Source organism: Neofelis nebulosa, chromosome 13, assembly GCF_028018385.1.
Source record: "Neofelis nebulosa isolate mNeoNeb1 chromosome 13, mNeoNeb1.pri, whole genome shotgun sequence".
Lineage (NCBI taxonomy): Eukaryota > Metazoa > Chordata > Mammalia > Carnivora > Felidae > Neofelis > Neofelis nebulosa.
Genome location: NC_080794.1, coordinates 65,720,601 through 65,745,481, shown reverse-complemented (window position 1 = coordinate 65,745,481; position 24,881 = coordinate 65,720,601). Strand labels below are relative to the sequence as shown.

At 44.8% G+C, this 24,881-nt stretch overlaps 1 protein-coding gene and 1 non-coding gene across 5 annotated transcripts in view; one reads left to right on the top strand and one right to left on the bottom strand.

Annotated features, from left to right (window-relative positions):
* Nucleotides 1–24,881, bottom strand: part of WBP1L (WW domain binding protein 1 like) — a 60,619-nt gene that overhangs the window by 22,771 nt on the left and 12,967 nt on the right. Inside the window, exon 1 of one of the 4 annotated variants that reach the window (XM_058697620.1) lies at nucleotides 24,286–24,338. The exons of 1 other annotated variant lie outside the window; for it this stretch is intronic. In XM_058697620.1, the coding sequence (XP_058553603.1) occupies nucleotides 24,286–24,315 (30 nt within the window). In that variant the 5' untranslated portion in view covers nucleotides 24,316–24,338. Of the gene's footprint in view, nucleotides 1–14,792; nucleotides 15,308–21,388; nucleotides 23,063–24,285; nucleotides 24,339–24,881 lie in introns of those variants that run through there. 2 more of the 4 variants (XM_058697619.1, XM_058697621.1) reach the window with 2 other exon arrangements.
* On the top strand, nucleotides 20,799–20,879 carry LOC131493757 (small nucleolar RNA SNORD20). Its single transcript, XR_009252843.1, has one exon. It is a non-coding gene; the product is annotated as a small nucleolar RNA SNORD20 (small nucleolar RNA).

Here is a 24,881-nt window from a genome sequence, read left to right as displayed (position 1 = left end):
ATTTTCAACAATCAGAAAAACTAAAAGGCAACCGATGAAATGGGAGAAGATATTTGCGTATGACATCAGACAAGAGGTTAGTATCCAAAATCTATAAGGAACTTATCAAAATCAACACCCAAAAAACAAATAATCTAGTGAAGAAATGGGCAAAAGGCATGAATAGACACTTTTCCAAAGAAGACATCCAGATGGCTAACAGACATATGAAAAAGTGCTCAACATCACTCATCATCAGGGAAATACAAACCCAAACCACAATGAGATAGCACCTCACACCTGTCAGAATGGCTAACATTAACAACTCAGGTAACAATAGATGTTGGCAAGGATGCAGAGAAAGAGGAACCCTTTTGCACGGCTGGTGGGAATGCAAACTGGTGCAGCCACTCTGGAAAACAGTATGGAGGTTCCTCAAAAAATTAAAAATAGAATTACCCTACGACCCAGCAATTACACTACTAAGTATTTATCCAAAGGATATAGGTGTGCTATTTCAAAGGGGCACATACACCCCAATGCTTATAGCAACACTATTGACAATAGTCAAAGTATGGAAAGTGCCCAAATGTCCATCGACTGATGAATGGATAAAGAAGATGTGATATATATACACAATGGAGTATTACTCAGCGATCAAAAAGAATGAAATCTTGCCATTTGTAACAATGTGGATAGAACCAGAATATATGATGCTAAGTGAAATAAATCAGTCAGAGAAAAACAAATATCATGATTTCACTCATATGTGGAATTTAAGACACAAAACAGATGAACATAAGGGAACGGAAGCAAAAATAATATAAAAACAGAGAGGAAGACAAACCATAAGAGACTCTTAAATACAGAGAACAAACTGAGGGTTGCTGGAGGGGTTTTGGGTGGGGGGTTGGGCTAAATGGGCAAAAGGCAATTAAAGAGGACACTTGCTGGGATGAGCACTGGGTGTTATATGTAAGTGATAAAGGTATCAATAAATTCTATTCCTGAAATCACTATTATACTATATGTTATCTAACTTGGATTTAAAGTTAAAAACAAATTAAAAAAAAAAGATAATGGAATTTTCAGACAATAATACACTCATACCTGGGCACACTGTTTGAAACTATAGAGCAACAAAGACAAAAAAATCCTAAATATGTTCAAGCAGAGAAGAATGAAAATTAACAAGTGAAATTACAATTTAAAAGAGTAATAATCTCCAGGAGAATATAAAACAGAATAGGACAAAAGGGTTTTTTATGTTGCTGATGCTTTTTCAAAGTTTTATTTATTTATTTTGAGAGAGACAGAGAAAGCATGAGTGGGAGGGGGCACAGAGAGAAGAGAGAGAGAGAGAGAGAGAGAGAGAGAGAGAGAGAGAGAGAGAGAATCCCAAGCAGGCTCCTCTCTGTTAGCACAGAGACTGACATGGGACTCGATCTCATGAAACCATGAGATCATGACCTGAGCTGAAATCAAGAGTTGGATGCTTAACCAACTGAGCCACCCAGGCACCCCTAGGACAAAAGGTTTTTGATGGGGCAGTCAGGTAACATAGGAGTTGAATGAGCTTTGAATGATGAGAAGGAGTCCAGAGTAAGGAGACCTGTGGGAACAGTGTTCCAGGCAAAGGCAATGTCAAGTACAGGCAAAGACACCAATGGAGGAATGAGTTTGGTGCACTCAAGGAAAAGGAAGAAGGCTAGTGTGGCTGAGTACAGTGAATCTCAGGCAGAATAGAGTGAAAAGAAGAGCTGAGAATGTAGAAAGAGGCCATGCCTCATATGACTTGCACAACAGTTAAAATAACAGCCAAAATACCATAGCTGGTAAATTCGTTGTTGGCTATAATGTTGCGGGATATTTGAACAATATCAAAATATTTTTCAACACTTTTAGGTTTATTTATTTTGAGAGAGAGCATGCACACGCACAAGCAGGGGAGAAGCAGAGAGGAGAGACAGAATCCCAAGCAGGCTCAGAGCCATCAACGCAGAGCCCGATGCAGGGCTCGAACTGACAAACTGTGAGATCATGACCTGAGCAGAGACCAAGACTCAGATGCTTAACCAACTGCACCACACAGGCACCCCTATTTTTGCAACAGTTTTTTTTTTTAAATTTTAAACATTTATTTATTTTTGAGAGGCAGAGAGAAAGGGAAACACAGAATCAGAAACGGGCTCCAGGTTCTGAGCTGTAAGGACAGAGACTGACTCGGACTTGAACCCAAAAACCGTGAGATCGTGACCTGAGCTAAAGTCAGGCACTCCACCAACTGTGCCACCCAGGCACCCCTATTTTTGCAACTCTTACAATTACTTTCCAACTGGGGGCCCCCTTCCCCCTTTTTTGGTCTCCCTGCCTTGTGGCTGCTACTACATAATTAGTAACAAAATCAACTTTCCTTCCAGTCCTGAACCAGAAATAGCTTTCCAGAGAACAGACCAAATTCTAGCACTATACATCTACTAGACTGAAGTTCTACCTGATTTTGGTAATGCTCTGTAACCAAAGGACAACAAAGTCTTCATAAATAAGACAGATTTGAAATGGCTAAATGAGAAAAGACAGCAAGCAACTTTAACACAGAATCAGTTATTTTTATTCTACCTTAGATAGAACTTTCAAATTCTGAAAATGCAGCACTTTTAGGCCCAGGTCCTTAAAAAAAGATTTGTAGGTGATCGTAAAAAGCACTCTACCCACAAAGTTTTGTGAATTTACACCTTTATTTTTACAGTAAGAAAGTTAATATCAGTTTTTCTCTAATACCAATGGTTTTAAGGCTGCTTGAAAAGCTGAGGGAAATAGAATCGTCCAAGAGCACACATTTTGAATTGGATGTAAGAAGGCTGTAGAAGAGTTGGGGATGAAGGAAAGGAAGCTCAGGCAGAGGAATGATCCAGTAGGAGTCCTGACCCACTGTTTCCCACATATTAGTCTAACCTCCTTTTGATGGCGGGGATTGTCACAGACTACTTTTTAATGTTTTGGGGTTTTTTTGAGAGAAAGAGAGAGAGAGAGAGAATGAGACATGGAGGGGCAGAGAGAGAGGGAGACACAGAATCTGAAGAAGGCCCCAGGCTCTGAGCTGTCACCACAGAGCCCGACGTGGGGCTCAAACTCATGAACCATGAGAACATGACCTGAGCTGAAGTTGGACACTTAACCGACTGAGCTACCCAGGCTCCCTTGTCACATACTACTTTTGTATCCTTCACAATATAAACTATACATGACAATTACTCTTTTGAGCTTTACTACCTAAAAGAACTCAGTCTCATCCTTTCTGATAAAAGGGTAAGCCATTGCCAAGAACCAAGGCTCTGCTTTGTATGCACTAAGGTATTAGGCATGAATTTTTAGGCTATTTGGTTGAGTTCAGTAATTTTCCAAAAGGACAAATAGCCCGGGCAGGTTCCCCTAAACAAGCCAATAAATCTAATCTGGTAAGACTCAGCCTCATTCCTCACATTTGATAGTATGCTTGACCCCTAAGGCCTCTAGCCTTCAGTTCCCTAGGCTTGAGAGCACCCAGTCTCCCCACCCTCTAGCTACAAAGTACCATAAAGGGTAAAGCCAAAGACTGGAGCTCGTAACACTTAAGAAAAGCCTAGAACCAATGTGGGCAGCTGCTGCTTCAAGATGCGGCTGAAGTGTATACTGTTGAAGGGCAGTGCTGGGGAACCCTTGCTGTCGCAGGGACAAGGATGCATTTACTTTAACCTGTGAGGGCCTCCTGGAACAATTCTGTCTGGGGACCACCAAGAATCTGAGGAAAGACAACACAGTGAATCAGAACAAATCATGGCATCTCACAAATAATGAATTTGTCTCAAAGTAGCAATGAAGACACTTAGATAAAAACACGCAACAAAACAGAGACGTATTTCCTAAAGTGTGGTCTGCAGGCCCAAAAATTGCCTGGGGTATTTCAGAACATAGATTAAGAACTTCTAAGGGCTCACCTCATATATATTCAAGTTTGAGAACCATTGCTCTAGATTTATAAAAGAGTACAATATACGTGGTTCTTGCCCTCTAAAAGTGGAATGGTCTAATATTCTTTTCCTACAATCCCAAACACATCCCAAAAGTTACCCCCAAGGGTAGCCAAGACATATAAATGTATATGAATCAACATATAGAATCAAGACATATAAAATTATTCATATGCTTTTTGCCTCACTCCATAAAAAATATATATATATATATATATATATATATATATATATATATATATATATATATATAAAATAGATCATAAATTTTTTTACAAGAGTAACAGGTACACTCGTATCCACACCAGTCCTGCTGCATTGCAAAGTGGATCCTCATTAAATAGCCCCCAAACAGAGCAGCCAACAAAGAAATTAAAATCTATTTCCTGTGTTGCTATTAGGAACCTGAATAACAAACTCAGAAAAAGCCACTTGACCCTGGTAGGAAAATCCCAGAGCACAGATCGGAAGTTGCAACATATTCCATGGTTTTATTAAAGGCTACTTGCCGATGTCCCAGCACATGCAAGCCCATGGGGGTCTGCTGGCTGCATCAGCTCAGGACATTGGGTTACTGTGCAATTCTTTCACCCCTGGACACTTAGAAGGAAAGGCAGTCTTGCCTTGAGGTATCCCCAGCAATCCCTCATCACTGGCCTCTTCTACCACGGAACAAATGCACTGAGAAGTGTGGCATCTTTAGCAAGGGCTGATGCAGAGCTAAGGGGCGAGGGGCAGGTAGCACTCAACGGAGCAGGTGGCACTCAGGCAGGAGGACGATGCAGCCACCTATCATGTATGTGTCCACAGTTGATCCCATGAGGGCAGATTCTTTCCTTCCCATACTGTGTGGCTGCCTCCTGCTTGAAAGCAAGGATTGCCAGTGGTGGCCCTCAGACCACAATGGGCCCACTAAGGAGTTCTAGGCCCACATGGTAACTTTGTTTTTCAACTTTTTAAAAAATGGAATTAACAGACAATTTTTTTTTTTTTTTTTTTTTTTTTTTTACCAGCAAAAACAGGGTTACTCAAGAATAGGAGAGAACTGCAATCTGAGACAAGCAAGCTATGGCAGGAACCATAGGCAAGTCCCTAATTGTCAACATTTTCAAATGAAAAGGAGTCATACAGAAATCAGATTTCCAGCTTCTCTTGCAAATTCCGGGCCCACAATCCCTTAGCAGCATATTAGGTTGGCTCACAGATGTACATGGGCTCTGGCTCCACCTCAGCCTCCCCCACAATCCCTGCTGTCCACGAAGCCCATCTGCTTAACTCAAGCTGTCACTGCCTGGCCCGTGTGGGCATCTGATTAGCTCCTCCTGCTCTCAAGTTCAGTAATAGATGTTCATCTCCTCACCTTGAGGTTAAGGCATGCCGCAGAGACTCAAACATAAACAGCAGACATATTAACTTTCCACACTGAGGCTCAAGCAACACCTTACACACAACATGTAAAACAGGGATCTAGACAAAGAGGAGGGCCCCTCTTCACTGTACGAGGGAAGTGTCTCTGGACAATCAGGAAAACTTCCTGACACTCAACAGGTTGGACACTCAACCAAATTCTTCCCAGTGACTGTGTTGTTTATCAAGTATTCAGCTGGGCATTGTTACCTATGCTATGTTTTACATATAGGAACTGAGAAAAGTCACACAGCTAGAACAAGTTTTCTGGATCTAAAGCCCAAATTTTAGTGGAAAGAATTTTAATGCTTAGGGGTTATCCCAAACTTTCATGCTAGATGCTGACAGGTACAAAAACGACAGATAAGATATGGACTTTGCCTTTGAGGAACTTTGTAATAACCAAACTGCTAGGTTTAAAAAAAAACAACAAAAAACAGTTGAGGGGCACCTGGGTGGCTCAGTCAGTTAAGCCTCTGACTTCGGCTCAGGTTATGATCTCGCAGTTTGTGAGTTCAAGCCCTGCATCAGGCTCTGTGCTGACAGCCTGGAGCTTGCAGCCTGCTTCAGATTCTGTGTCTCCCTCTCTCTTTGCCCCTCCCCCGCTCGTGCACTGTCTCTCTCAAAAATAATCATTAAAAAAATTTTTTTTGATTAAAAGTTGATATTTCAGTTCTTATTGCTGAAAATCTTACTGAAATATTCAGGTTTATTGTGTACCTTAATTAAGTACAACCTAATCAGCAGGATTCATTCTTTTTTTAATGATTTATAAGGTGGCAAAGCCTCCAGGTCCTAATTTGGAGCAAGGATGATATATACACAAGACACACACATAAAATTAATATATACAAAATACACATTTATATAGAACTTTCAAGGTTTTCAAGCTTCTTTAACAGCCAGCCTCTCATTTGAAATTAACATCCAGCACCCTGCAAGAGGTCAGAAGTGCTACTACCCTATCTCAGAGATAAGGAACTGCCACTTAGCCTAATAAGACTACAGATGACAGAATCGGGGCTGTGGAAACCCTGGTCTTCTTACTTTTGGGCCAGTGTTCTTTCTATGACTAACTTCCAGCTCATCAAAGTCTTTGCTAAATCTTGAAAATGGCTCTTTTTTTTTTAAATTTTTTAATGTTTATTTATTTTTGAAAGAGAGAGCGAGAGAGAGAGAGTGGGGGGTAGGAGTAGTGAGAGAGGGAGACACAGAATCCAAAGCAGGCTGCAGGCTCTGAGCTGTCAGCACAGAGCCTGACGCGGGGCTCGAACTAGCAAGCTGCGAGGTAATGACCTGAGCCGAAGTTGGACGCTTAACTGACTGAGCCACCCAGGCACCCCAAAAATGGCTCTTGATCAAATAAAATACTCACTTCTTTGCCCAGAAAGAGGTATCATTTTCAAAGGTATTTGAAATATTGAAAGTACGAGTTGACTTATCACTGGTGTGCTTTAAAAGAGACTCATCACAGTTTCATTTGACAGAGAAGCACATGTGGTGTCTCAGAGGTATTCCTTACTTTAAGCAAAATTCTAAATTTAATCCCATTTTTTTTCTCAGCAGTTCCATCCCAAAAGTGGCTTTTGTTGGGAGCAAAAGAAATAACAACGTGACTGTCTTGTCTGCTGTCTGTCTCGAGACCAGTTCCAGAGATTTACTGGCAATAAAAAACATTTGACATTGTTCAAGGAAACTATTGACTTCTACCTGGGACAAAGTGTCACATTAAAAATGGTCTCTCTGGAAGCAGATACAAGATTTAAAAAAACAAAACAAACAATCTTTAGGATCCAGAGGCTATGTCTCCAAAGGGCTCTGAATAACTTTAAAGAACTTGCTGAACTCTAAGACCTTACACTTAAAGATTAAAGGAGACGCCAGATGACTTAGAAAAGGGGGAATTTACTGCATTATCAGAGATAGATTACAATAAGCCTAAGCCACAGCAACAGGCACCTGGTTTGACATATGGCCTGTTATTGAAATAACGGTAGCCTAATTATTCTTTAAACTGTATAAAGTTATTATTTGGGCACTAGTGAGATCCCATCCTTCTGAAAGTGGTTATCCAGATTATTCAGAGTAAGAGATAAAATGCCAGTGCCAGAAGGGCTTAATCTTAGCTACTCACCATAAAAAATTAACTCTATTTCTGTCCTTCCCAAGACATAGCACCTGCTGATTAGGGGCAACCAAGATGTCAAGATTCTTAATCTCTGGGCAGGTAGTTAACACAGATTGCTTGCAATGCAGTGAGAAGTACACATATTTTCCCTGTATTAAAACATTTCAGTCCATTTTCTCTAAGGCCTGTGACTTCTGTGACTGCTCCCTAAGCAAAGCGGATGCACTACGCATCAGTAATGTCTAGCCCAGAGTTTCTCTGCCTTGGCAGTACTGGCACTTGGAGCCAGCTAATTCTTTGTGCAGAGACCATCCCACGCATTGTAGGATGTTGAACAGCAACCTTGGCCTCTATTCACTAGAAGCTGGTAGCAACACCCTACCTCCCAGTTGTGACAACTAACACCACCCAGACACTGCCAAATGTCCCCTAGGTAGAGGTGGAAAATTGCCCCTAGTTTAGATCCACTGTTCCAGCCAAACTGCACCATACGATTTAGGGCAGAATCGTGTTCTATCCGGGCTTCTTGCCTGATTGCCTCATGGGCTCCCCAACCACCCTGTAAATTCCCCAGGAGCAAGAGTGATGTCAATCTCACAAGTGCACCTGCCTTAGCAAAGGATCAGACATGCAAAAATCTTCAGAAAGTGCTGATCCTGCTAAGAGTCAAGGAACCCCAGGGGCTAGTCCTCCCCCGTGCTCCCTGTGCCTCTTAGCTACAACGGTACAAGCAGTGGCATGAAGGGATTCTCCAGGGGTAAGGCCAAGGCTGTGGTGATGTGCTTTTGCATGACTGCTGAGAGACCTACCCATTGGCTCTCTGGCTATGACAGGTTTACAGTAACCCAGCACAATCTGAGCTGGCCCATAAATCCAGAACCTCACCTGGAGACAGGGAATTGATAACACTTTCTATTTTTGTTGGCAGCCTGCCCTGGCCTATCCTGGGCCTCCCCACCACACGCCAGAGCCACACCCGGAGGAGTGGGAGTTCGCAGGTATTCACGCCACTGCCTGGTACACAACCAGGAATTTCCAAACCCTTGATGAAAGCCACATGATCAGATGGGCAGTATCTGAAACCAAGAACGAAACCATGTGTCACGGTTCAGTGGAAGAACTTGAGAATATGTATGGTAAGCAAGAGAACCAAACAATAAAAATTTTCTGGCCTCCTTGATCCAAGGGAACCAATGCCTTATGTACAACATAGTCTCAGCAAACCCGAAGCCACTTTTAGGAAAAGAAGTCACCACGTTATACTCCAGCCATTCTCAAAGCATGTCTCTTTCTCCTGAAATGCATACAGCTTTCCCCTACCCCTTCCTCTCTCAGTTAAAAGAGCAAGATAGGTCAAGCAAGTAGCCTCCTAGGACTGAATCACCATTTCCAGCAACCAGCATCTGATGCCCCTTACGAGGTCCAGGATTCAAGTCCAGTTGAGCCCCTGCCCAGAGAAGCGATGGCTACAAAGGAACACAGAAATGGCTAAAGCAAGTCAACGTGAAGAGCTGTTTCAAATCACTGCTGCTATAAATTAGCAACAAACAGAGTCAGGAAGGGCCAGGGAGGGAGAGTTAAGAAACTTGGTACCTGGCTGCTAGGGAACTGGGGCAGAAAAAGGAATTTTCTAGCAGTTTTTTTAAGTAGCCCCAAATGATTGTTCTCCTGGACTAAAATTTACCTCTTCAAGGAAAAGGGGCGGGAGGGGGTGGATCCAACTCGTGGGATATCACTGGAGGAAGTGAATGTTTTCTTTGGCTCCACCCCGGATAAAAGTTTCAAAATCAGCAGATCCATTCTTCTTTTCCACTAAGTGACTGTCCAGTCCACTGGTTTCTCTTTGCTTTGATAACAGGAGTGTGATGAAAAACAAGCCACACTGCTCTCCAAATGCAGCTTCTTGCAACAGAGATGGTTGGGGGTTTAAAAATCCATCTGAAAGGGCCAAGAGGAGAATCACCCTTTCTTACCTTTAGCGACAGTGGGGGAACTCAAGTGCTCTATGGAGCTGTCACAAGATTTTTACACATCAGTGCCAATAAGGATTTTGGCTTCAGCCTCTTGTAGTACAAACGACAAGCCTCACCTTGGTGTCTCCTGCATTATATACAGACAGTTCCTTTCCAAGCAGGGTCTTGCTTAATTTGCCCTGAACCTGGTAGAGAGAGGCTAAAGCACACACGAGAGGCTGAGGGTGACCAGGACTCAATACTTAGTCTTTTGCAGAGCACAGGGCACACAGCGAGAAGGTCTGGCAGATTTTGGTACAGGTACCATACAGAGCAGTACACAAGAGGGAGACAACACTGTTCTCTCAGACCTGGCCGCCGGTGCCACCATGGCCACACATTAGCTAGCTGTGTGATACTAAATAGATAAAAACCTCAAGTTTCAGTTTCCTCGCAACAGAAAGGAGCCTCCCACCTCATGGTGGCTGTCATGATGAAACAACAAAGGTGTGACGTAATGTTGGCTAATATTCAGCAGTTTGGGGGTTAAACTAGAAGTTGGCAAATTCCCTCCTCTCTCTCCCGAGTCATGGCTCCCAGCCTGCAGCTTTAGGCTGGTGTATACCGTGGGGTTTTCAGTGTTGTCCTTATGAGACCCTAAGATCTCATATTATGCCCAGGGAGTAACTGGGCTTCGACATTTTGGTTGCCCTGTTACATTCAGCATCAGACCAATCGAGGGCCTCTGGTACCAGCTCCCAGTTTCCAGAATACAAACAGCCCCTTGGGCCAGGAGCCTCTTGTCCGTGACATGTTCCAACACCGGCAAGAGCACTCCAGTCTGCTCTTTTCCAGTATCAGCGATCATCTCATTTCGGTGAGGACAATTTGGAGGACAGTGGGCCCCTCCCACAGAGAAAGCAACACTCTGTGGGGCAAGATACAAATCATCATCTTGAGGGGCTCCTGGGTGGCTCAGTTGGTGAGGCAGTTAAGCATCCAATTCTTGATCTCAGCTCAGGTCATGATCTCACGGATCCTGAGATGGAGCCCCGTGTCCGGCTCTGCGCTGACAGCACAGAGCCTGCTTGGGATTCTCTCTGTCCCTCTTCCCCCACGGCCCAGCTTGCACATGCACCCTCTCTCTCAAAATAAATACTTTAAAAACAAAACCAAACAAAAAACCCAAATTATCGTCTTGATAGATCTAGCCTGGACTCCGTCGGCCAGCAGTTGCCATCAACTGGTCCTCCCACACACCTGCAGTACAACCACTGAGACTACTTACTGGACTGTAGACAGGGCCACCAACAGAAAGCCACCCCCCCACACACCTGTGAACTTGCGGCACGCTGTCCCTAATGGCGCTCACCACCACCCGCCAAGTGTTCCAATTACCTGCGCCTCGACTTCCCCTACCTGACCGTAGGCCCGTTGAGGGCAGGGATAGAGTGCATGTCTCTCTGAATCTACAACATGCTTTGAATGGAATACATGCACCGTCCTTTTCAGATAGAGCATGTCGGTCCTAAGAATCCTCCCACGTTATGAAATCAATGCCTTCTGAATCAAACATGAACTAGCATTCATTCAAATTAGCAGACTAAGAATGTTCTGTTACAATCTTATTCTCTGAAATTCAGTAATCCATCTGTTAGGTTTACATGACGGATTCTCTCTTAACCAGAAAACTCATTTTCTGATCTCACTGGTTAATAAAGGGATAACATGCTCAATTGTGTGGTGTATCTACCCTCTGGTACGTCGTACCAAATCCAGAAAGTTCAACAGGTAACTCTTTTCTGAACTTGAGCTCCTCTAAGCACAAAAAGACTGTTCTTTAGTCGATGCTAGCTTCCAATGAACTGTCCTAACTGTCCTAACTGTCCCTTGCATGGAAGAACTAATACAGCCTACAGCTTCTCTGCCCCTTACAGACACTGAATTCATGCCACTCTCATTATTAGACTGAAGGGCCCGAATGCTTTCCTCCTTCTCTGAGTCACAAAGGATGTCAATAGTTGGTGAGCCAAAGTCCTTGTCTTGCCTCAGGCATACTTAATACTAAGAGTCATAGACAACAGTTTCCCTTCTCATCTGCAGGAGAAAACAAAAACGACACTCCTAACCTGATCTGTCTGGAATGCTTTCCCCAGATCACATGTCTGGTAGACTCCTACTCACCCTTCAAGACTCAGATCAGATATCACCTTCTCAGGAAAGCCTTTCATGCACACCCCTCTCCTCCAGCCATTTGAATGAGATGTTTTCCCACCTTCTGCTGTCCTAGGTCCTGGGCAATCCTGTTATAGTCTCAGCACATTATCATGGGGTTATTTCCATGCTACTAAACCTAAGGGGGGGGGGGGGGGAGGGCGGAGGCGGGCGGCAAGGTCGTTCTCAAATTGCCAGAAACCAGCAGAGTCAAAACCACCTGGGGAACTTCATAGAAATGCATATTCCTGGTTGGCCCCAGACCTACAAAATCTACATTGTAATAAGCCCCACTCCCAGGTGATTTCTATGCATTTTGAGAACCACTGCATTAGAGTGTGAGCTCCTAGGAAGTAAGGGTTGTGCTTTATTTATCTTTGCATCCTTTGTGTCAGGTCCGCATTCATTAAGTGTGCAAATCTACTTGCAGTGGCATTATTCAGTAGATGTTGCGTGCAGGAGAGTATTCCATAGAGAAAGATGCAAATAGGCACAAGCAGTGTCTTATCTAGTACCTGGGCCTCCCAGAAACAACCTTCAGAAAATATGCCTCAACGAAAACAATACAATAATCCTACTCTACTCACACAGGCATTGGGCAAAGCAGTCTAGGTAGTGAGAAAAACTCCAGGCTTTGGAATCAGAAGACCGGGGTTTAAAAAGAAGAAAGAAAACTTAAATTACCATATCCCTAGCTAGCTGAGCAACTCTAGGCAAATGGCTTACCTTCTGTAAGCCCTAGTATGCACTTCTGAAAAAAACAGAAGAACACTACCACATAAGACAGGGTTGTTATGTGGATTGAGAAAAAAAAAAAAGCATGAAAGTACATACACACTATATATGATGAAGACCAGTAGCATATGTATTCTTCTGTTCATTTTAAAAACATTTTTTTATATTTATTTTATTTTGGGGGGGGGGGAAGGGCAGAGACAGAGGGAGACACAGAATTTGAAGCAGGTTCCAGGCTGTCAGCACAGAGCTTGACATGGGGCTTGAACCCACAAACCGTGAAATTGTGACCTGAGCCGAAGTCGGATGCTTAACCGAATGAGCTACCCAGGTACCCCCTGTGTCACTTCTCAAAAACAGAATTATCACCAAGTAATATTTAGAAAGCTAGCTTTTCCACAGCTCCAATAAAGAATGTAGTTACACTGACAGACACAGAAATGCTAGAAATATACAAAATTATGTAATCAAAAACAGTCAAAGTTTTTACAGGCAAGGTTTGAGTCACAGAAGGGCAGAAAAGGTCTTTAAGAGGTCTTCTAGTTCAGCCTTCCACCAGGGATCTGTTCAGAAACAAGAGCTGAAGATTCACCTGCTGCTGATCCTCTGAGATGCTCCCCAGGACCACCAAGCCAGCCCCTCACTTGACCTACCACTGTACCCTCTCACTCAGCTGAGTGGAGGTGATGGGACAGGGGCCCTCCTCTTCTTGTCTCCTCAATATCCATCCAAGATTAACCGCACACAGGTATAGGAAGTGACGGCCTCCCACCCCTCAGTCCGCTCATGCTGGGAGGCCTGTCCACTACACCCTTCACCTCTGGTCCTCCCGCTTCTAGTTTTCTGTACTCCTGCACTCTCGCTCTCACTCTCACATTCCTCAGGATGAGTAACATAAAAATAATGGTTACATTTTTACTGCATGCCTACTCACTGCCAGCCCAGGTGTTCATGTTTTTAATATACTATTTTGTGAAACCCTCTCAATAACTCTTCCAGCAGGTTTTACACGGCAATTTCCAAGATGAGGTTCAAAGTTATTAAGTGGCCTTCTCAAGACCCTGGGGGAGCCAGGATATGGACACAGGCCTTTCTGGCTCCCCAGTCCTGCTCCTTCTACCCTATCATGAGGGGTGGAAACACCCCTCTGCCCCTGACATCTGACATGCGTGCATGGGATGCTTCATCCATCCTATTTCCAATGCTGCTCAAAATCCCTACCAGGGCCCATAGGTTAAAAGGACAGCCTTTCTTGGGGGGCAGAGGGGGGTGCTCAAATGCCCCCTCTCCATCAGCTGCACCAAAGGGACACTGAACAGAGCACTGATGGTATATACGGAGTGAGCTTTTCGGAGACACTTAAAGAATTTTGGGCAACCCAAGGGAGATTTGCTCACCCAGCACTTTTCTAACAGTGAGACTAATGAGGCAGTCCCTAGCAGCGACTCTCTAAGGCTTCTGGTTTGATCTCATCTGTGGCTTTTCCTCACCCAGGAACAGGCAGCAGAGGGTGTGTGTCTGTCCCCACCCCCTCTTACAGCCGCCAATGGTTACAGTTACACATTCCGATACAGACAAGCCTCTCTGACCAAAGGGGGATGGGGTGGCCAACTCTCAGAAGCCCTGGAACAAATAGTTGGCAACAGCTGTGTTCTCAGCAGACAGCAGTTGGTCGCTTGCTACTGTTTTCTCATTCCACACTAGGTTATGGGCTATAATTTAGTGCCCCTCCTTCAAACAGCAGTTCACAAAGCAATCAAGACTCTGCCACAGGGGTCTGTTGACTTTAAAAAGTCTGTCAAGAGGGCCAAAATGTGGCCAATCCCATCCCCAGCCCTCAGAGATATCCAGGATGTCCCTCAGCCACACAGCCCTGACCACATGCCTATAAGGAGAAAGCCTCTGCGAGCCCTTCCCTTCAGATGATTCCCCTCCCCTCACTCAGAATCCCTTTAGAACGACAAAACTGTGAAGAAATCTCTGCTAACTAGCCAAATCAAAATGGAGAAGGAATAAAAGCAGTTTGGATCAAGAATCTACTCTGCCTATCCTCCTCCCCAGCCTCTCCCCTCAGCTGTTTCCTCTAGAAGGCTTTGGAAACGGCTTTCCGGTATCTAACGGAAAATCAGAATGGCTGGCCCCAGAGAGACCTCAGGGATGCAGGGGGTTAAGAATACGGTGGCTCTGGAAGTAAGGAGCAACTAGCACACAAGCAGGGAGGACTAGAAATTTCTGCATGGGAGTTGGCCTGCTCTAGCTGCGAGACATTTTCTCAAAGGTTCCCTCCGCCCAAACAGCAGTACAACAAACCAGCTCCCACCCTTCTTCCCTGCCCAAACCCGATCCACGGATAACCAGTTCAGTTACCTGTCTAAGACCCAAAAGGAAAGGCATCCTGCAAGAGCATCGTCCACACTAACGTTTGGAACAAAGGGCTTTTAAAAGTTAAGGTCTTGGACTGAGCATTTCCCCTGGTGGGCCTGCGTGCTCCGCGGTCCCAGTGAACCAGCCTTCCTTAGCAAAGAAGAGAAAGTAAACAGAGTCCTGGGACCAGGCAGGCGCTCTCCCTCCTGCTGTCCTCGCTACTCCCCCTGCCTGGCTCCGACCCACCCCCACCTTCTCGTGACATATCTCAGACGCAGCAAAACCCAAGCTGTCTGCCAAGGGGGAAATGACATCAGTTCAGGCACAGCAGAAAAAACTCCAGACAGCTGCTGTGGAATACTGAGAAGGATGTGCTGCAAACCCACGATGGCCAGCCCTGGACCCACCTAGCACTGGAGCCTGAGACCAGAGGAGGACGGGGCTGCTCCCATCAGCTCCCCTCGGCCAGGGTGCATATAAATCCAATCTGAATCCAATAAACTGAATAAGGACTGGACTCTAGAACTCTTGAGCTATTGTTTCCTCTCCTTGGGAAAGAAAATCAAGCCCAGTGATTTTCAGTTTCACAGAAACTTTCCTGCCGCCACGCCCGCCAGAGTCAGTGCTCAGTAAATAACAGTGCATTAGGTCTGGCTGTCCCGACTTTCTCTAGAGATTGAGGCAATCGGCAGGGAGGGCTTGGTGAGGCACTTTCCCCCCCCACTAAGGTAGGACATGCTACCTCGGACGCTGACCTCTTGAGCCCTCACTTCTACAGGAGAGTTTATATTTCATAAACAAACTGCGCATGTACAGGTGCCAACATCTTTCCTCACTTGTCTTACAAAAGGTACAACAAGTCCCACGGCAGCCTCCAAGTTGCCAGTAAAGCAGATCATCTATATTTAAACCAACTCTTGCTTCTGAAAAGTTCACCACCCTAGGTTTGTCATGCTTTCTTCTCTAAGCTCAGTTTATGGAGAAAATGGCTAACAGCAAGCTTTGCACAAGGAGCAAAGGCCCTGGGGCTGGTGTCCTGATCTGACTTTTCCTAGTCGGTGGTGTAGGCCAGCTCTCATCTGGCCAACCTTCCCTACACAGCAGGTCACAGCCGCTCTCTCTGGCCCTGAATCCTCTAGCAAAGACAACACTAACAAAGAACAAAAGGTTCATGTTTGGATCCGTACTTGCAGAAATGACTCCTTTTGGAGGACTTTATAAATCCAAAGTTACTCTCTAATAACTTCTTAGGCTGCAAATTAATTATATTTCCCATCACTCAAACCATGTATATCTCACCTTTCTTTTTATTTTCTGCAACAGTTTTCTTCCAGTGCTATTCACCGAACGCCTCCACAGGAGTGGCACTGTGCTGGGCACGACCCAGGTACATCAGAAATGACTCTTTACAAATTAGCATCTCTCACCCCCACCTCGGACAATAAATTGGCAGTACACAACACTTACAGCATGGTGTGTTGCCAAAAGTACTTTTCGATCGTTAGTGAGTCCAGCCGGACACACGATGTGCTTGCTGCAGGTCTCCCACTGATGGTCAAGGTTGCACTGACTTTCCTGACAAGGAAATGAATGAGCCAGGCAAGCTGAGCCATTTCCTGGAGGCTCAGGAAAAAGAATGAATCGCAGCCTCGTTGCTACGGACAAGAGAAGAGGAGTGATGTGTGGAGAGAAGCGGCTTCTGCTGCTGCAGGTGTTTTGGGACTAGGAAGCCATTCTTCAGCAAACGTGTATTGTCAAGACACAGCCACAGAGGCTATCACATATGCCTGGCTCCCACCCTCACACACAGGCCAAATCAGCAGACAGGAGAACAAGAGACAGGCAGGCCTGGGTATCAAGGCACAGCTTTCAACACCCTCCTTTCATTTCCTCAGTTCCCTGGCAACCACTGACCACCACAAAACGCATGCAGCATTATGACTTTTGTTAGCCAAACTGGAGGAAAGGGCATCCGCAGCCCTTCGTGGGTAATGCTGGTCTGAACTTAACCTAGTAAGATAGTGTGGCACCTCAATTCTCTGGAAAGAGTACCATGGCGTTAGTGTACTTATTCATTCATCCCATGCCTACTGAACACCCACAAGTGTGCCAGGCACTGTTCTAGGTGCTGGGGACACCACCAGGAGCAAAATACTCAAGGGCCCTTGGTCTGATGGGCTATGGAAACATTCCACATTTCTAAATAATATTCAGCAGCAGTGATCTCTGGATAAGTGCAATTGCAGCAAAATTACTAGAAATCCAAAAATAATTTTGTAAAAGTTCAATCTAAATTATCAAAATTGCATCATAGGCTTCCCGATTTTCCCCTAATGAATCATCTTCCTTTTATGGATGTAACCCAAAGCAGTGTTTCTAATCAGGAGCTGTCTACTTTTATCTTCTTGTAAGATTATAAAATCCTGTGTATAAGGCAGTATTAAACTCAATGCATTACACCTAGCACAGTATCACATACTCCAACAAAGTGATTGCTGATCATGACTTCTTTCTCACTAATCTCCTAATCCTTGCCTCCTGCCCTTTGCTGACTAATCCTCATTGAGCACTGAGATTTGGGGGAGGTGAGAAGAAAAAGAGATTGAACTGACAAATGTGGGCATCCCCAGGAAGGCAAGTTCACTTTTTGCCAAGTTACCATAACTCAGTGACAAAGTAGTAAGCCTTTGGATTTCAGAAGCCAGATGATCATCAGCAATTTCTACTAGTCTGGGAAAAAAGGGGTTCTTTTTTTTTTTTTTACATTTATTTATTTTTGAGAGAGAGAGAGAGTGCGCATGCATGCGCGCACAAGCGGGGAAGGGGCACAGAAAGGAGACACAGAATCCGAAGCAGACTCCAGGCTCCGAGCTGTCAGCACAGAGCCGGACGCGGGGCTCGAACTCACAAACCGCGAGATCATGCCCTGAGCTGAAGTCGGACACTCAAACGGACGCTCAAACCACTCAAAGGACTGAACCACCCAGGTGCCCCAAAAGGAGTTCTTTTGTTATGTAAGTGACCCAGGCTCATACATTATAGACTAAAGGTAAATCAAATCCTTCTACGATTTTAGTCATCTGCCTGACAATGAAGAATCTAATTCAATGCTGAATTCAACAGCTTAAAAAAAAAAAAAAAAAAGGAAGTCACACTAACCAGAATTAAGCAGGATTATGTTGTCAAAATGTTGCAGTTTAACAACTGTTTATGGCTCCAAGCAATCAATGTCTGAGCCATCCGCCATCCTTCCACTGACCAACATTCTCTTCCTCAATTTAGAAACCCCCCAAAGATAGTAATGCTGAAACCCTTTGGATTCTGATTAATTTATTATTTAAGAAGACATACTACAACAGTGGATATACACATGGCTAATGGAATTCATCCTTTCACTGCAGCTGATTTAGGAGTCTTTTGGCAATGTTTTTCTAGGCAGCCTATACATTTATAATCTTTAAATTCTGGGATGGAGGTGGGGAGAGTTATTTTTTCAGTACTGACAATGAGCCAGACTCTGTGCTAAGAACTCCATTTAACCCACATCTCACTTAACAACCACAATAAACTTATGATGTAGGTATTACCCCTGTTCTGTTGCAGAAGCCAAGACATATGGACACCTTGCCCCAGGTCACACAGCTGGCCATGGGAGAGTAAGGATTTGAATTAAGTCTCTAGCTCCAAAGGCTCTTTCCTTGACAATAATAAAGGAGTCATGATACTAGACCAAAAGTTACCAATGGGGCAAACACCAGAACTGAGGGTCAGCTGAACACTGAGCAGACATGCAGATCCTGGTCAGTGCCCCAGAACCTTGTTTTATTTTCTTTTTAATTTTTTAATGTTTATTTGTTTTTTTGAGAGACAGAGAGAGAGTGAGAGAGAGAGAGAAGGCGAGGGTGAGAGAGGGAGGGGCAGAGAAAGAGGGAGACACAGAATCCGAAGCAGGCTCCAGGCATTCAGCTGTCAGGAAGGGGCTTGAACTCACAAACTGCCAGATCATGACCTGAGGCAAAGTCAGGACGCCAAAGTTGAGCCACCCAAGCACCGCCCCCTCCCACCCCCAGAACCTTGTTTTAGAAGACTGACACACCAGTTTAGTATTCTGGAACATGGACAATGCCCTTAGGCCCCAGTCACCCATTCTGGCCCTCTTTGGAGCCAGAGTTCTAGGAGGTGAATGACTGGGAAAGCCCTAAAGTTCTCATCCATTCCCAGGACACAAATGGGCTCCACACAAGGAGCAAGCTGGAACAGAAGACCTTTCATGCCTTGGATCTCAGGTAGCCTGGGGAACTGTTCCCACACCGTGTCATGGCCGGATGAGGCTGAAGGAGACTAGGGCTGAGAGTGCGGGGTTTCTAATTTCACAATCAAGGAATGTGAAGAAAGGGTTTTGTCAGAACAGGACAGCAACTGCCAGGTTTCTAGGATAGGAGATAATCTCCAGACCTAAGGCCGTTTTTACTTCCAGGAGCTTTGGAGCAGAGGCTGCTAGGCAGACACAGAACATCTAAGATGAGAGATCATTCTTATCTTTCTCAGGCTGGGCATAGGCACGTTTAAATGCCTTCCAGTTTGGACTCAAAAACAACAACAACAACAACAAAAACCCTACAACAACAAAAAACAAAACAAAGCACAAAACCAACAAAACCCCCAGAAGCAGATACAAGCTCCAAGCCTAAACCAATGTGAGTGCCACAAGAAAAGTCCAACCAAGGCATGTCATGGATGTGAGGCTGGGCATCAGTAAAAGGATCCTGAAGTAATTATTTTGGGGAATGCCATGGGAAGCATTCCAAACCCAAAACAAAGATTTGCAGAACTTTGCCAAATAGAAATGCTAAGGACTGCTTAGCTGCCAGAAACCAAGAACATTAGCTTATCTGTGTCCTGGGGCTGGACAAAGGCCGACGTGTAGCAGGCCTGCTGAGACAAGAAAACACACCTTTCCTGGTTTCTGACTAGGACAAGGAGTTCTACAAGTCACAGGGCTTGTAGGGGTGCCTTGTAGGGTGTCTATGGATGTAGGGGCGGCTGGCTGGTTCAGTCGGAAGAGCATGCGACTCTTGATCTCAGGGTCTTGAGTTTGAGCCCCACACTGGCCATAAACACTACTTAAAAAAAAAATTAAAAAACAAAACAAAACAAACCTATGGCTGCTTTCCCACTATTGAGCCTTCCCAGGAAGACAGCTGGGCAAACAGCTCTTAACTATAGTACGCAATCACTTGCTAAACATCAAATGATACATTTCAGAGAGGGAGTACTCTAATGTATGTTGCTATCTCATTCCTTACAGGTGAAAACCGGGAACTTCAGTGAAGTTAGGTAACTCATTCAAGGACACACAGCTCGTAGGCAGTGGAGCTAGCACTTCAACCAGGACTTTTTTACTCGAAAATGGCTTAAACATGCATGGTGACGGTATTTGGATATTGTAGTCATCACTTGCACCTCATTTGTGACCCAGAAAGTCACAGTCACATCCAGCCACCCTGGCTGTCGCAGCGCGATGAGGAGGATGCACTCTTGGCTGAACTCGTCTGGCCCTGGAGGGGGGCTCTCCGCCCCTCCCCAGCTCACGCTCTTTTTCTCTCAAACATAAACATGAAAAAAGAAGAGAGAGACAGAGATTCGGGTACTAAAATAACATGTACGGTAGGGGTAGGAAGAGGAGCATGGTAAGCAGAGCCAAGTATAGCCCAAAACATGGAAACAAGGACACATGGGGCATCTGAGAAAGGCACAAGATGGGGCAGAGAGTGGCTGGAGGGAGCAGGTAGAGGCCCCACACACGCTGTGTCTTCGCAGAGTACCTCTGACCAGCACATTTGTTCTTTCTGATGACTACGGTAGCGCCATGAATAGCAAGGACAGGAATTTCTAGTTTACATAGTATCTTAGGCTCTCTTTTTGCTTGTTTACATCTTGGAGTTGCTCTTGTTCCCTCTGGGGGTGGAGGAGGTGGAGGGAATATACCTATTTCAAAGGTCTATTAAATAGAGAGAGAGAAATAAAAGAAGCAGAAGGGGATGATGGAATCTCAAGAAAATTCCTCTAGGTAGTTAAGTTCTGACCCAGCTATCTTGTCTGAGAAAAAAAAAGAAAGAGAGAAAGTAGCAGAAGCTGAACCAGTTTAACAACAGCGTCCTAAGGTTTCTGGCTTTCCTCCCCCCCAACAAGCAAATCCTACTGTGTTGACAATCAATCACTCCACAAATATTTATTGCCTTCCTAAATGGACATCTACTGCCTTCTCTGGAGAGTGCAGGGGTCTCTGAAACTCACCGCTGTCACTGAGTTAATGGGCTGCCACTGGATCTGCAACTCCAGCTTTATCAAGTACAACAGCAGCCTTGTTTGTTTTTGTACCGAAATGCCAGATTCGTTTTTCCTGCCCTGAAAACAGTTCAACCCAAACTAAACCAGCAAGGAACCAAGAATTACATGCAAATCAGCACGCTCTGGCTCGCTGCTGTCTCCCCACCCACCCACCCACCCCCAACACGTTTCATGTCTCTTCCCAAACCGCTCTCTAAACTGAAGATTGGAATAAGAACAAAATGAGGGACAAGGGTCACATCCAGTACCTGATCACACTCAGATGTAACTCCATTAGGAAAATTAGTCTTCAAGGTCTCCACTAAATCTGATTTCATCTTTCCCTTTTGTTGCAACTTTGAGCAAGACAAAGAGAGATGGGATCCACTTCAGGCAGGAACACGGCTGCAATGGTGGCAGGTCCACAGAAAGGGCTAACAGCAAAGTCCTTTTATTAAAGGCACCTCAACTCTGAGTCCTGGAAGTAGCTCATCGGGCCCTCTAGATGCAAGGTCGTAAGAGTGATTATTCGCACTGTCCAAACAGAGACCATCTTGGTTGTGGAAAATCCGCCCACTCTTTTATGTGCTCATAAGCTCAGCAAAATGATTTATTCTCAGGCCTAACTCCTCCTCTAAAGTAGAAGCAACTTAAAGGCAAGAGGTCTTTCACTTCTGTGTCCCTCAGAATACCAAGCGATGCCTTGCACTAAGTAGGCCCTCAAAAAAGACTGGTACATGGATAAATAGACATATGACTAAAGAGAAGATTGTAACAATGAAGCTAATACAGCTGAATCCCCAGACAGTAGCGCGGGTGACATTTTCTTGGTCACGGAAACCCAATAAACAGCTAAGAGATCGGGAGAGCATGTGGATGTGACTGCAAACTCATGAGGTTGGACACGGGGATTGGGAAACCCTTCGTCTCATTATCTGTACATCTATAATTTCTCTGCTGAGGAATTCAAAGCATTTAAGCCATCTCAAAAGCAAAATTCCCGTACTCAAGATAGAACTGGGGCGTGATCTAACCCCATTAGTTTTTCGATTAGGGGGACTGGGCTGAAGCGGCTTCTGGTTCTGTCACTGGTTCTGTCACCGATTCACCGGATAATTCCATTAAGCAACACCTAAAAGATGCCCTTTTTTTGCATAAAGGATTGTGAAACTTAAGGTCTAGCTGGAAACACAGCTCCTGGCAACATGTCTTCCTTCATTTCCTGGATCTTACGTAAATTACATATCACCTCCTCTCTCCTTAGGCTATTTGATAACCAATCTACTCCAGGTCTAAGAGTTCATGGTCAAAAGCACCAGAAGAAAACATTGAGACAATTTATCCCTCCCATAAGTTGCAGGGGGGTGGAAAAGCTTCTGGAACATACATATCCACGCCCCAAGTAAAATGATGACTAAGGGTGGTGAAACTGGAGAGGGTATCACAGCAGATAAATCCTCTGGTCCTTTCGTCATATAATGCCTGACCACAGACCACACCTGAACCCGGTACTCCCAGGCCACAGAGAGTAAGGCAACATGGATGACAATAGTAAGTGACTCTACTTCAAAACCACCTTGACCCAAGGGTCCAAACCATGGAGCACTAGAGCAAAGCGGAAGTAGGCAGAGATACGCTACAATATAGCCCTAAAGCTTAGGAAGAGAAAAGCTACAAGTGCCTTTGAGAAAGCATCCCCCATCATGGCAAGAAGGAAAGTCAGTGCAAGCCAGAGGCCCTTCCTGAAAAAAATTAGCAGGCACCTGTATCTTTGTACTTATATCCATTGTTCCAAAGTCTTTCACTTTATTCAAGATGCACATTCCAGACAAGGTGTTCTCAATACTGAAGAAAAGGTGGCGCTAAGCGCTGAAAGACACAATAAATCATCATCCTTGTAGAATTCAAGGTTTATAAACTACTTTCATATCCATTTTAGTTGTTCCTTACATCAGTTGTTAATAGGGCTAGACAGGGGCGCCTGGGTGGCCCAGTCGGTTAAGCGGCCAACTTCGGCTCAGGTCATGATCTCATGGTCCGTGAGTTCGAGCCCCGCGTCGGGCTCTGTGCTGACAGCTCAGAGCCTGGATCCTCCTTCAGATTCTGTGTCTCTCTCTCTCTCTGACCCTCCCTCGTTCATGCTCTGTCTCTCTCTGTCTCAAAAATAAACATAAAAAAAAAATTTTTTTTTAAAAATAGGGCTATACAGTTTTTACTATCCCCACTTGCCAGACAATACAGGGAATGTCTGAAAATGTGCAGCCTAAGACCAGCCTTCAAGTTTCCTTCCTTCCTTCCTTCTTTCTTTCTTTTTCTTTCTTTTTTTCTTTTTAACATTTACTTGTTTTTGAGAGACAGAGAGACAGAGTGCAATCAGGGGAGGGGCAGAGAGAGAGGGAGACATAGAATCGAAAGCAGGCTCCAGGCAATGAGCTGTCAGCACAGAGCCCAAGATGGAACTCGAACCCACGAACTGTGAGATCATGACCTGAACTGAAGTCCGGTACTTAACCGACTGAGCCACCCAGGCGCCCCTCTCTTTTTTTTTTAAAGCAAGCTCCACACCCAGTACGGAGTCCAATGTGGACTTGAACTCACAACCCTGAGATCATGACCTGAGCTGAGATTGAGTCAGACACTTAACTGACTGAGCCACCCAGGCGCCCCCGGACTTAGGGTTTCTGACTGAAGGGACAGAGGTCTTCCCATGGAACCTCAGTGAGTAACACTACCCAACGGGAGATTTTCCTTTAAACTAGACTCTGTTGGGGCTCTGGCATTCTCCTGTGCTACCACCTATTCTCCTGACCCTAGATCAATTGCTTAACTTCTCTGAGATGACTGCTTACCTTGATCAGCACTGTCCAGAGATGGTTCCAAGGCAGCCATTTCTGCGATAAGGGGCCCATGTGGTCAAAGAAGCCTGCCATCTCTCTTGGAGACTCACGATGCATGGGCTTTACAGTGAAGCCTGTGAGGAGTCTCACAGTTAAGAAGACTGTTCAACCTGAAATCTCCTACATTTCAAACAGCACAGCCTTTCTTTCTTACTGAGCATCTGTTCATAGCATCATTATCGCTATGGTATCTGTCAGCCTCCAAATCCTATGTTCCATTTCTCCCTCAGCAGCTTTGCTCATCTGCTATGAACCCCCCAGTACTGTACCTTGAGGGCAGGCATAGTCAGCCAGGCCATGCAGGGACATGCGGCTTAGGCCCCTGGAGAGGTGAAAGAGGAGAAAATGAGCTGACAGGTCTCCTCATTTTCCCAAGTTTCTCTGAACATTTGTGCAATCTCAGATAAGAGGAGGATTTTCCCCCAATTCTCCCTACACTAGAAATTGAGGGCAAAAGTCCTAAGTTAATCTTTCACTTTACATACTGGGGAGAGGTTAGAAACGGATATCCACCGTGACAAGATGATAAAGAAGTTTTGAAGGGGGGGGGAAAGGGTTTGCCATGACCGTAACTCCACCACAAGACCTGGTCAAGTGAAAGCTGTAGCTGGAAGAATACCTCTGACACCCACAGGACTGAAGGGTGTTCTTGGGGAACAACTTTTTTTAAAGCAGTGGAATGCTTTGTGAGGACTGGTTACTTACGAAAACTGAAGAACTGTCATATATCAGCTGAATTTTCTAAGTGGCATTTTTACCTCCAGATCTAATTTAAATTCTCACGTGCAAGAGTCCATCCTATAACACTAAGCAATTATTGTCAATTTTTTAGGGTGTAAAACAGTATGGCGATTATCTTGAGCAA